This window comes from Oncorhynchus masou, chromosome 32, assembly GCF_036934945.1.
Source record: "Oncorhynchus masou masou isolate Uvic2021 chromosome 32, UVic_Omas_1.1, whole genome shotgun sequence".
In the NCBI taxonomy this organism is placed as follows: domain Eukaryota; kingdom Metazoa; phylum Chordata; class Actinopteri; order Salmoniformes; family Salmonidae; genus Oncorhynchus; species Oncorhynchus masou.
In genome coordinates this window covers 90,848,868-90,863,480 of record NC_088243.1, presented here as the reverse complement: position 1 = coordinate 90,863,480, position 14,613 = coordinate 90,848,868, and the positions used below count along the sequence as shown (strand labels likewise).

Genomic DNA, 14,613 nt, shown 5'->3' with positions numbered 1-14,613 from the left:
TAACCTGACAGAGACACAGCTACTCTCACAGGGATTAGACTGGACATAACCTGACAGACAGAGACAGCTACATCCGTCTAGACACCACAATGTTTACCTCTGAAATTATTTACCGAATACCTTCCCCCTGTCTGTGTCTGTAATAATGTAATCTCACCAGTGGACCCTTCGTCCTCGGGGACGGGGACAGGGACAGGGACGTCCCTCTGTCTGCCCCTGGTTGTGAAAACATGACAACACACGGTTTGTTTGAAGCTTCCAGGTCTGTTATTTTCAGGTGGAGTGGCAGAGGAATGAGCATGTGATCGACCCGGTAAGCGAGCCCAACTTCTTGGTGACTGCGGACCGTAATCTGATCATCAAACAGGCCAGGCTGGCGGACACGGCCAACTACACCTGCGTGGCCAAGAACATTGTGGCTCGCCGCAAGAGCTCCCCCGCCACCGTTCTGGTCTACGGTATGTACACACAGAGTACGCGCACACACACACACACACACACACACACACACACACACACACACACACACACACACAGAGTACGCACACACACACACATATGGATGTACACACACACACACATATGGATGTACACACACACACACAAGCAAACAACCACAGACAGACAGACAGACAGACAGACAGACAGACAGACAGACAGACAGACAGACAGACAGACAGACAGACCAGTGCAGATCGGGGTCAACGCTTTGTCCACGTAGGTGACAAAGGTTTGTCCACATACGATTTGGAATTTAAGACTATTCCAAAGTGACAAGAGTTGTGATTATGTTGAGATTGAGTGGAAGGCCCATCTGAATTTCTCAATCACACACACACACACACACACACACACACACACACACACACACACACACACACACGCACACGCACACGCACACGCACACACACACATACACATACACAGACAGCTGATATAGTAACAACTAGTCTACACAGACAGCTGATATAGTAACAACTAGTCTATACAGACAGCTGATATAGTAACAACTAGTCTATACAGACACAGACAGTTGATATAGTAACAACTAGTCTATACAGATACAGACAGCTGATATAGTAACAACTAGTCTATACAGACAGCTGATATAGTAACAACTAGTCTATACAGACAGCTGATATAGTAACAACTAGTCTATACAGACAGCTGATATAGTAACAACTAGTCTATACAGACAGCTGATATAGTAACAACTAGTCTATACAGATACAGACAGCTGATATAGTAACAACTAGTCTATACAGACAGCTGATATAGTAACAACTAGTCTATACAGACACAGACAGCTGATATAGTAACAACTAGTCTATACAGATACAGACTGCTGATATAGTAACAACTAGTCTATACAGACAGCTGATATAGTAACAACTAGTCTATACAGACAGCTGATATAGTAACAACTAGTCTATACAGATACAGACAGCTGATATAGTAACAACTAGTCTACACAGACAGCTGATATAGTAACAACTAGCCTATACAGACACATACAGCTGATATAGTAACAACTAGTCTATACAGACACAGACAGCTGATATAGTAACAACTAGTCTATACAGATACAGACTGCTGATATAGTAACAACTAGTCTATACAGACAGCTGATATAGTAACAACTAGTCTATACAGACAGCTGATATAGTAACAACTAGTCTATACAGACACAGACAGCTGATATAGTAACAACTAGTCTATACAGACAGCTGATATAGTAACAACTAGTCTATACAGACAGCTGATATAGTAACAACTAGTCTACACAGACAGCTGATATAGTAACAACTAGTCTATACAGACAGCTGATATAGTAACAACTAGCCTATACAGACACAGACAGCTGATATAGTAACAACTAGTCTATACAGACAGCTGATATAGTAACAACTAGTCTATACAGACAGCTGATATAGTAACAACTAGTCTATACAGACAGCTGATATAGTAACAACTAGTCTATACAGACAGCTGATATAGTAACAACTAGTCTATACAGATACAGACAGCTGATATAGTAACAACTAGTCTATACAGACAGCTGATATAGTAACAACTAGTCTATACAGACACAGACAGCTGATATAGTAACAACTAGTCTATACAGATACAGACTGCTGATATAGTAACAACTAGTCTATACAGACAGCTGATATAGTAACAACTAGTCTATACAGACAGCTGATATAGTAACAACTAGTCTATACAGATACAGACAGCTGATATAGTAACAACTAGTCTACACAGACAGCTGATATAGTAACAACTAGCCTATACAGACACATACAGCTGATATAGTAACAACTAGTCTATACAGACACAGACAGCTGATATAGTAACAACTAGTCTATACAGATACAGACTGCTGATATAGTAACAACTAGTCTATACAGACAGCTGATATAGTAACAACTAGTCTATACAGACAGCTGATATAGTAACAACTAGTCTATACAGACACAGACAGCTGATATAGTAACAACTAGTCTATACAGACAGCTGATATAGTAACAACTAGTCTATACAGACAGCTGATATAGTAACAACTAGTCTACACAGATACAGACAGCTGATATAGTAACAACTAGCCTACACAGACAGCTGATATAGTAACAACTAGTCTACACAGACAGCTGATATAGTAACAACTAGTCTATACAGACAGCTGATATAGTAACAACTAGTCTATACAGATACAGACAGCTGATATAGTAACAACTAGTCTACACAGACAGCTGATATAGTAACAACTAGTCTATACAGACAGCTGATATAGTAACAACTAGTCTACACAGACAGCTGATATAGTAACAACTAGTCTACACAGACAGCTGATATAGTAACAACTAGCCTATACAGATACAGACAGCTGATATAGTAACAACTAGTCTATACAGATACAGACAGCTGATATAGTAACAACTAGCCTACACAGACAGCTGATATAGTAACAACTAGTCTACACAGACAGCTGATATAGTAACAACTAGTCTATACAGATACAGACAGCTGATATAGTAACAACTAGCCTACACAGACAGCTGATATAGTAACAACTAGTCTACACAGACAGCTGATATAGTAACAACTAGTCTACACAGACAGCTGATATAGTAACAACTAGTCTATACAGACAGCTGATATAGTAACAACTAGTCTATACAGACACAGACAGCTGATATAGTAACAACTAGTCTATACAGACAGCTGATATAGTAACAACTAGTCTATACAGACAGCTGATATAGTAACAACTAGTCTATAGAGACAGCTGATATAGTAACAACTAGTCTATACAGACACAGACAGCTGATATAGTAACAACTAGTCTATACAGACAGCTGATATAGTAACAACTAGTCTACACAGACAGCTGATATAGTAACAACTAGTCTATACAGATACAGACAGCTGATATAGTAACAACTAGCCTACACAGACAGCTGATATAGTAACAACTAGTCTATACAGACACAGACAGCTGATATAGTAACAACTAGCCTATACAGACACAGACAGCTGATATAGTAACAACTAGTCTATACAGACAGCTGATATAGTAACAACTAGTCTATACAGACACAGACAGCTGATATAGTAACAACTAGTCTATACAGACTGCTGATATAGTAACAACTAGTCTATACAGACAGCTGATATAGTAACAACTAGTCTATACAGACACAGACAGCTGATATAGTAACAACTAGTCTATACAGACACAGACAGCTGATATAGTAACAACTAGTCTATAGAGACAGCTGATATAGTAACAACTAGTCTATACAGACAGCTGATATAGTAACAACTAGCCTACACAGACAGCTGATATAGTAACAACTAGTCTATACTGCTGATGCTGTAACAGAAACAACCCGGTATCGTCCGGTATCTATCCCAACCTTTCGACTCCCCTGTGTTTTCCCAGGAGGCAGAGATGTTGAAGCGAAATTGAATTAACAGCAAACCTTTGTTTAACATTCCAACACACAGCACATTCCCTCCTCACACACCGCCGTGGGCTCCCACGGTACAGCCGGTACTAACACTGACCTGGCATCCATTACAGCTCATCGTGTAGCCTCAACCCAATGCTGCTCTACATGCTAACAGCAGAGCCAACATGGTGGCTCATTCGCCTGAGAGTGGATCATTAAAGTGGTAACTGTGTGTGTGTAGGAGCCGTGGGGGAAGATGTTAATCCCTAGTCCTTAGTGCACTATTTGGACCAGAGTTCTATGGGCCCTAGTCCTTAGTGCACTATTTGGACCAGAGTTCTATGGGCCCTAGTCCTTAGTGCACTATTTGGACCAGAGTTCTATAGGCCCTAGTCCTTAGTGCACTATTTGGACCAGAGTTCTATGGGCCCTAGTCCTTAGTGCACTATTTGGACCAGAGTTCTATGGGCCCTAGTCCTTTGTGTACTATTTGGACAAGAGTTCTATAGGCCCTAGTCCTTAGTGCACTATTTGGACCAGAGTTCTATGGGCCCTAGTCCTTAGTGCACTATTTGGACCAGAGTTCTATGGGCCCTAGTCCTTAGTGCACTATTTGGACCAGAGTTCTATGGGCCCTAGTCCTTAGTGCACTATTTGGACCAGAGTTCTATGGGCCCTAGTCCTTAGTGCACTATTTGGACCAGAGTTCTATGGGCCCTAGTCCTTAGTGCACTATTTGGACCAGAGTTCTATGGGCCCTAGTCCTTAGTGTACTATTTGGACCAGAGTTCTATAGGCCCTAGTCCTTAGTGCACTATTTGGACCAGAGTTCTATGGGCCCTAGTCCTTAGTGCACTATTTGGACCAGAGTTCTATGGGCCCTAGTCCTTATATCACGCCCTCACCTTAGTATTCTTTGTTTTCTTTATTATTTTGGTTAGGTCAGGGTGTGACATGAGTGATGTATGTGTTTCTGTACTGTCTATGGGTTTTGTATGTTTATGGGTTTGTTTACCATCTAGGTGTTTTGTATGTCTATTGTTGCCTAGATAGGTTCTCAATCAGAGGAAGCTGTTTATCGTTGTCTCGGATTGGGAACCATATTTAGGCAGCCATATTCCTTGGGTATTTATTGTTGTCTCGGATTGGGAACCATATTTAGGCAGCCATATTCCTTGGGTATTTTGTGGGTTATTGTCAGAAAAATAATAGAAACAGAAATTTAATTCAGACAATAAATAGTTTGGAATGAAAGTAGTTTAATTCCGACCATGGATGGTTTGAAATTAGCTTAGTTTAATTCAGAAAATGAATAGTTTAAAATTAGCCTATTTTAATTCAGAACCGGAATAGTTTAAAATTAGCCTAGTTTTATTCCAACTATGGATAGTTTGTAAGGAGCCTAGTTGAATTCTGACCACGTTGTGTCAGTAATTCAATTCCATTGTTTTCCTCTCAGCTTCCAGCGTTTGAAAAAGAGAAGGAGAAAGGGAAAAACAATTATTCTTGATTAGTTATTTTGTTGAGAGATGATTGAAAGGATTGGCCTGTGGATTTCCCTTATTTACCTGATTCATAATATAAGAATTAAATTGAAACGAGCGCCGAGACCCATGTGCAACCTATCGTTTGCTTTTTATAACGTCAATCAATGAAGCCTCGCACTTCGGCCCCCGAGACCCAGAGAAATTGAACATAAATTGCAGGTCGCTCGTATATGCAATTTGATTTTCCTCAAACCATACTAGGCTTGTGAAAAAGGCCACAAATGTTCTTCGTTTGTCCCGTTAATCACTGTCATTACCGCGACCCCTAATGTAATCTGCACGACTTCACATTAAAATATGTCCATTTACTTACCTTGACTTCCAGAGGCCAGAGCTAAGACTGAACTCTAGGTATAGTGAGTCATAATAGTCGGGTATCCTCCAAAATGGCACCCTATGCCCTATATAGTGCACTACTTTACAGAATATGGAATAGGGTGCCATTTGGCAGGCAGCCTATGTATTTGCATTGGTGGGGTGATGGGGAGTAGGGAAGGAGATAGGGGAGGGATGGTGGTACGGACGGAGGGTAGAAGGGGAGCCGGGTTGGATACATGGTAATGAGGGGGCAGGCAGTCTGCTGTGGTGGAGCCACTCTGTGCTCAGAGGTAATCAGGGGCAAAGTGTTTTTACCTTACCATGGTGGGCAATCAATCACAAAGAGAGGGCAAGGAAATGATTCAGCCACGGAGGCCCAGGAGGGAGCAGAAGGGGTAGAGCGGTGAGGAGAGAGAGGGAGAGAGAGAGAGAGACACAGAGAGAGAGAGAGAGAGAGAGAGAGAGAGAGAGAGAGAGAGAGAGAGAGAGAGAGAGAGAAAGACAGAGAGAGAGAGACAGAGAGAGAGAGAGAGAGAGAGAGGCAGGCCAATTTATAGGGAAATGATGGTGGAAGTAGGCTATGTAGTTAGAGGGACCAGACCTACTGGTTTCACGGCGTTGTAGTTAGAGGGACCTGACCTACTGGTTTCACAGCGTTGTAGTTAGAAGGGACCAGACCTACTGGTTTCACAGCGTTGTAGTTAGAGTGACCAGACCTACTGGTTTCACAGCGTTGTAGTTAGAGGAACCAGACTTACTGGTTTCACAGCGTTGTAGTTAGAAGGGACCAGACCTACTGGTTTCACAGCGTTGTAGTTAGAGGGACCAGACCTACTGGTTTCACGGTGTTGTAGTTAGAGGGACCAGACCTACTGGTTTCACAGTGTTGTAGTTAGAGAGACCAGACCGACTGGTTTCACGGTGTTGTAGTTAGAGGGACCAGACCTACTGGTTTCACAGCGTTGTAGTTAGAGGGACCAGACCTACTGGTTTCATGGTGTTGTAGTTAGAGGGACCAGACCTACTGGTTTCACTGTGTTGTAGTTAGAGAGACCAGACCTACTGGTTTCACGGTGTTGTAGTTAGAGGAACCAGACCTACTGGTTTCACAGTGTTGTAGTTAGAGAGACCAGACCGACTGGTTTCACGGTGTTGTAGTTAGAGGGACCAGACCTACTGGTTTCACAGCGTTGTAGTTAGAGGGACCAGACCTACTGGTTTCACGGTGTTGTAGTTAGAGGGACCAGACCTACTGGTTTCACTGTGTTGTAGTTAGAGAGTCCAGACCTACTGGTTTCACGGTGTTGTAGTTAGAGGGACCAGACCTACTGGTTTCACAGCGTTGTAGTTAGAAGGGACCAGACCTACTGGTTTTACGGTGTTGTAGTTAGAGAGACCAGACCTACTGGTTTCACTGTGTTGTAGTTAGAGAGACCAGACCTACTGGTTTCACGGTGTTGTAGTTAGAAGGGACCAGACCTACTGGTTTCACGGTGTTGTAGTTAGAAGGGACCAGACCGACTGGTTTCACGGTGTTGTAGTTAGAGGGACCAGACCTACTGGTTTCACAGCATTGCAGTTAGAAGGGACCAGACCTACTGGTTTCACGGTGTTGTAGTTAGAAGGGACCAGACCTACTGGTTTCACTGTGTTGTTGTTAGAGGGACCAGATGTACTGGTCCAAAAGCATCCAAGTCAACACATCAGTTATAGGAAATAAGGTCTAATTTATAGTGCACTACAGTATATAGGGAATAGGGTGTAATTTATAGTGCACTGCAGTATGTAGGGAATAGGGTGTTATTTATAGTGCACTACAGTATGTAGGGAATAGGGTGTAATTTATAGTGCACTACAGTATGTAGGGAATAGGGTGTAATTTATAGTGCACTACAGTATGTAGGGAATAGGGTGTAATTTATAGTGCACTGCAGTATGTAGGGAATAGGGTGTTATTTATAGTGCACTACAGTATGTAGGGAATAGGGTGTAATTTATAGTGCACTACAGTATGTAGGGAATAGGGTGTTATTTATAGTGCACTACAGTATGTAGGGAATAGGGTGTAATTTATAGTGCACTACAGTATGTAGGGAATAGGTTGCCATTGGGGAGTTGAACCAGGGAGAGTAAATATAGAGAGAGTTGATTAGAATTCAGACGACTTGATTCCATCCAATCATCTTCCATGATCCAATTATACCCATTATGTGCCAGTGGTGAACTCCCAGGCAGCGCACAAAGGAGCCGGACACACACAGAGACATGCACGAAGCGCACTCACACAGTGTCGTCACGGGACAACAACCTCTCCCTCAACGTCAGCAAGACAAAAGAGCTGATCGTAGACTACAGGAAACGGATGTGTGAGCACGCCCCCATTCACATCGACAGGGGCTGTTGGTTGGATCATGTCGTGAAGAGGGCACGACAACGCCTCTTCCCTCCTTCGGGAGGCTGAAAAGATTTGGGACGGGGCCCTCAGATCCTCAAAGGTCTACAGCTGCACCATTGAGAGCATCTTGGCTTGCTGCATCACCGCCTGGTATAGAAACTGTTTGGGAATACGCTACAGAGGGTAATGCTTAAAGCCCAGTACATCACTGGGGCTGTGCTTCCTTCCAGCCAAGACCTGTATACCAGGCGGTGTCAGACAGCATGGCTGGCGGTGTCAGAGGAAGGCCCGAAAGATTTGTCAAAGATTCCAGCCACGCAAGTCATAAGACTGTTCTCTCGGCACGGCTGGCGGTACCGATGCACCAACAGGACCCGAAACAACTTCTACCCCCAAGTCATTAGACTGATAAATAGTTAGTTAAATAGTTACCCAGACTCTCTACATTAACCAATTTTTGCACTCAGTTTTTTGACTCATCACAAACGCTGCTGTTACAGTTTATTATCAATCACTTTATTCCCACCTACAGAATATGTACATATCTACCTCAATTATCTCATACCCGGCACATTGGTACCCTGTGTATATAACCTAGTTATCATTACTCAGTACTGGTACCCTGTGTATATAACCTAGTTATCATTACTCAGTACTGGTACCCTGTGTATATAACCTAGTTATCATTACTCAGTACTGGTACCCTGTGTATATAACCTAGTTATCATTACTCAGTACTGGTACCCTGTGTATTTAACCTAGTTATCATTACTCAGTACTGGTACCCTGTGTATATAACCTAGTTATCATTACTCAGTACTGGTACCCTGTGTATATAACCTAGTTGTCATTACTCAGTACTGGTACCCTGTGTATATAACCTAGTTATCATTACTCAGTACTGGTACCCTGTGTATATAACCTAGTTATCATTACTCAGTACTGGTACCCTGTGTATATAGCCTAGTTATCATTACTCAGTACTGGTACCCTGTGTATATAACCTAGTTATCATTACTCAGTACTGGTACCCTGTGTATATAACCTAGTTATCATTACTCAGTACTGGTACCCTGTGTATATAACCTAGTTATCATTACTCAGTACTGGTACCCTGTGTATTTAACCTAGTTATCATTACTCAGTACTGGTACCCTGTGTATATAGCCTAGTTATCATTACCTCAGTACTGGTACCCTGTGTATATAACCTAGTTATCATTACTCAGTACTGGTACCCTGTGTATATAGCCTAGTTATCATTACTCAGTACTGGTACCCTGTGTATATAACCTAGTTATCATTACTCAGTACTGGTACCCTGTGTATATAACCTAGTTATCATTACTCAGTACTGGTACCCTGTGTATATAACCTAGTTATCATTACTCAGTACTGGTACCCTGTGTATTTAACCTAGTTATCATTACTCAGTACTGGTACCCTGTGTATATAGCCTAGTTATCATTACCTCAGTACTGGTACCCTGTGTATATAGCCTAGTTATCATTACCTCAGTACTGGTACCCTGTGTATATAACCTAGTTATCATTACTCAGTACTGGTACCCTGTGTATATAGCCTAGTTATCATTACCTCAGTACTGGTACCCTGTGTATATAACCTAGTTGTCATTACTCATTGTGTTTTTATTATTACATGTTTTAATTATCTATTAAGTAAGCATTTCACTGTTAGTCTTCACCTGTTGTTTACACAGCATGTGATCAATAACCTTTCATTTGATTTTGATTTGGTCTATTTTGACACAGAGGCTCACACACACACACACAGGAACATACACTTAGGCATTGCTAGGGATAATTCACAATAGTCAGTTCCAGTCTGATCAGAATAAGAAGAATGATGTCATGTCTTTCAAGTGTCAAAATTAATGTTAAATTACATGGTGTTGTAGCCTACAGTCAAAACACTTCACATCCATCAACTACATGTTATCACACTGCCTGTTATGCCAAAGAGACCAAAATACTATCACATGAGTTGAGGCTGGAGAGACCAAGCAGGGAGTCAAACATTTAATAAAGAACGGACGATCTGGTTGAGGCCCGACGTGGGATGGGCACCATTTGAGCCAACCGGGACAAGGAAACCTCTCGATCCAGCTGGCTAAGCACCAGGGCGTGGGCGTGGCCCGACGAGCTGGCTAAGCACCAGGGCGTGGGCGTGGCCCGACGAGCTGGCTAAGCACCAGGGCGTGGGCGTGGCCCGACGAGCTGGCTAAGCACCAGGGCGTGGGCGTGGCCCGACGAGCTGGCTAAGCACCAGGGCGTGGGCGTGGCCCGACGAGCTGGCTAAGCATCCCCGGTTCCATCGGTGGTGACCCAGAGCCAACCAGAACGCCAGTACTCCCCGATGCTTCGTGTGATTGGCTGATGCATTCTGTCACATGAGTTGAGGCTGGAGAGGCGAAGCAGGTACGGGGGAGTCAAACATTTAATGAAGAACGGAGATGGAACGAGACAGGAACAGCGTCAGACAAAAAAAACAATCAATGCATCAGCAGGAAACAGAGCAGGGAACCTGACTTATATATGGAGAGGTAAACATAAACGGATGAGGAGTCTAGGTGAGTCCAATATCGCTGAGGGGCGTGACGAGGGAAGGCAGGTGTGCGTAATTGATGGCAGGAGTGCGTGATGCAGGGCAGCCTGGCGCCCTCAAGCGCTGGGGGGGAACGGACGTGACAAATACTTTAATTACCACACTACTCTCACTGCTCGGTCCTTTCAAGTGGATTGGCATTTTCAAGCAATTATATTATATTTAGAATCAGATCGAAACGTGTAATGAAAAGTTTAGTTTAGTAAGAATTTTTGAGTTCAAAACGGTCAGTTTTTCCTGTTCATCTTAGACGTAAAACGTTGGATCTTTCTTTCTGTGACTTTTGTCCAGCTTGTAGAGGACAATGAAATTTAGCAAATAATCAGAAATATGAACAAGTTTCACCTCTGCTTTTGGATCAATTGCTTTACGACATGGTTGTGTCAGAGGAGAGTATTTGTATTTCGATAGACAGGTATCCTCGTTGAGGTCTTTGTGTTAGGGTTTTCCTCTGGTGAAGGAGAAGCGGACCAAAATGCAGCGTGGTGGTTATTCATGTTCTTTAATAAAGGAACTAGACATGAAATAACTAACAAAACAATAAATGTGAAAACCGAAACAGTCCTATCTGGTGCAGACACAGAGACAGGAACAAAAGGACACTAAGGACATAAGGACAATCACCCACGAAACACTCAAAGAATATGGCTGCCTAAATATGGTTCCCAATCAGAGACAACGATAAACACCTGCCTCTGATTGAGAACCACTTCAGACAGCCATAGACTTATCTAGAACACCCCACTAAGCTACAATCCCAATACAAAACACACCACATACAAAAACCCATGCCACAACCCTGGCCTGACCAAATAAACGAAGACAAACACAACATACTTCGACCAGGGCGTGACACTTTGGTTCCTTAAAACGTAATGAGGAGCTTGAATAACAATAATAAACTATAAACAATAAATAACTGTCTGTAATAATAATATATATATATAACAATAACAATAATAAACTATAAACAACAAATAACTGTCTATAACAATAATATAACAATAACAATAACAATAATAAACTATAAACAATAAATAACTGTCAGTAATAATAATATATATATAACAATAACAATAATAAACTTTAAACAACAAATAACTGTCTATAACAATAATATAACAATAACAATAATAAACTATAAACAATAAATAACTGTCTATATATATATATATATATATATATATATATATATATATATATATATATAATAAACTATAAAAAATAAATAACTGTCTTTAAACATGAATACGATAAAAGTTTACTTAATCAGTAAAGTGTCTACTTTGGGAGAATGATACATAGTGATGGAGCTCTTTAAAACAAGCTGAAGATTAGACTGATATATTCTCGTCTCATAATCAGTAAAGTCAGTGGTCGTGGCAGAACACTTGCATACTAAATAGTACACCATTTGAGTATTCCAAAAAAATAGTTGTAATAAGTATTCATAATTTTGAAAATCGAGTAGACTTTAAACACCCGAATGCCATAGTCGTTTTGGCTTTGACAACAGCTGATCATTAGATATGGGGATGTGCTGCTGAAATCATCTAATGGAGGGGAACAACATCATCTAATGGAGGGGAACAACATCATCTAATGGAGGGGAACAACGCCAACGAATGGAGGGAAACAACATCATCTAATGGAGGGGAACAACATCATCTAATGGAGGGAAACAACATCATCTAATGGAGGGGAACAACATCATCTAATGGAGGGAAACAACATCATCTAATGGAGGGGAACAACGCCAACGAATGGAGGGAAACAACATCATCTAATGGAGGGGAACAACATCATCTAATGGAGGGAAACAACATCATCTAATGGAGGGAAACAACATCATCTAATGGAGGAGAACAACATCATCTAATGGAGGGGAACAACATCATCTAATGGAGGGGAACAACATCATCTAATGGAGGGGAACAACATCATCTAATGGAGGGGAACAACATCATCTAATGGAGGGGAACAACATCATCTAATTGAGGGGAACAACATCATCTAATGGAGGGGAACTACATCATCTAATGGAGGGGAACAACATCATCTAATGGAGGGAAACAACATCATCTAATGGAGGAGAACAACATCATCTAATGGAGGGGAACAACATCATCTAATGGAGGGGAACAACATCATCTAATGGAGGGGAACAACATCATCTAATGGAGGGGAACAACATCATCTAATGGAGGAGAACAACATCATCTAATGGAGGGGAACAACATCATCTAATGGAGGGGAACAACATCATCTAATGGAGGGAAACAACATCATCTAATGGAGGGGAACAACATCATCTAATGGAGGGGAACAACATCATCTAATGGAGGGGAACAACATCATCTAATGGAGGGGAACAACATCATCTAATGGAGGGGAACAACATCATCTAATGGAGGGGAACAACATCATCTAATGGAGGTGAACAACATCATCTAATGGAGGGGAACAACATCATCTAATGGAGGGAACAACATCATCTAATGGAGGGAAACAACATAATCTAATGGAGGGGAACAACATCATCTAATGGAGGGAAACTACATCATCTAATGGAGGGGAACAACATCATCTAATGGAGGGAAACAACATCATCTAATGGAGGGGAACAACATCATCTAATGGAGGGAAACAACATCATCTAATGGAGGGAAACAACATCATCTAATGGAGGGGAACAACATCATCTAATGGAGGGGAACAACATCATCTAATGGAGGGGAACAACATCATCTAATGGAGGGGAACAACATCATCTAATGGAGGGAACAACATCATCTAATGGAGGGGAACAACATCATCTAATGGAGGGGAACAACACCATCTAATGGAGGGGAACAACATCATCTAATGGAGGGGAACAACATCATCTAATGGAGGGGAACAACACCATCTAATGGAGGGGAACAACATCATCTAATGGAGGGAAACAACATCATCTAATGGAGGGGAACAACACCATCTAATGGAGGGAAACAACATCATCTAGTGGAGGGGAACAACACCATCTAATGGAGGGAAACAACATCATCTAGTGGAGTGGAACAACATCATCTAATGGAGGGAAACAACATAATCTAATGGAGGGGAACAACATCATCTAATGGAGGGGAACAACATAATCTAATGGCATTAAACAACATCATCTAATGGAGGGAAGCAACATCAACTAATGGAGGGGAACAACATCATCTAATGGAGGGAAACAACATCATCTAACGGAGGGAAACAACATCATCTAATGGAGGGAAACAACATCATCTAATGGAGGGGAACAACATCATCTAATGGAGGGGAACAACATCATCTAATGGAGGGGAACAACATCATTGCACAAGACGCATTCTCATTATGTGTATTTTCGAAAAAGTAAGCATATTTTAAATGCCACAGGATGGCGTACTAAATTCAATCAAATGGATTTATAAATCCCTTCTTACATCAGCTGATATCTCAAAGTGCTGTACAGAAACCCAGCCTAAAACCCCAAACAGCAAGCAATGCAGGTGTAGAAGCACGGTGGCTAGGAAAAACTCCCTAGAAAGGTCAGAACCTAGGAAGAAACCTAGAGAGGAACCAGGCTTTGAGGGGTGGCCAGTCCTCTTCTGGCTGTGCCGGGTAGAGGAACCGGGCTATGTGGGGTGGCCAGTCCTCTTCTGGCTGTGCCGGCTAGAGAGGAACCAGGCTATGTGGGGTCGCCAGACCTCTTCTGGCTGTGTCGGGTGGAGATTATAACTGAACATGGTCATTGAGGCCAT

The 14,613-nt window shown here is 41.9% G+C and overlaps 1 protein-coding gene across 1 annotated transcript in view; it reads left to right on the top strand.

Annotated features, from left to right (window-relative positions):
* unc5a (unc-5 netrin receptor A) overlaps window positions 1–14,613 on the top strand; it is a 303,882-nt gene that overhangs the window by 137,579 nt on the left and 151,690 nt on the right. The window contains exon 5 of the mRNA XM_064955880.1: window positions 278–458. Within this exon, the coding sequence (XP_064811952.1) occupies window positions 278–458 (181 nt within the window). The remainder of the gene's footprint in view (window positions 1–277; window positions 459–14,613) is intronic.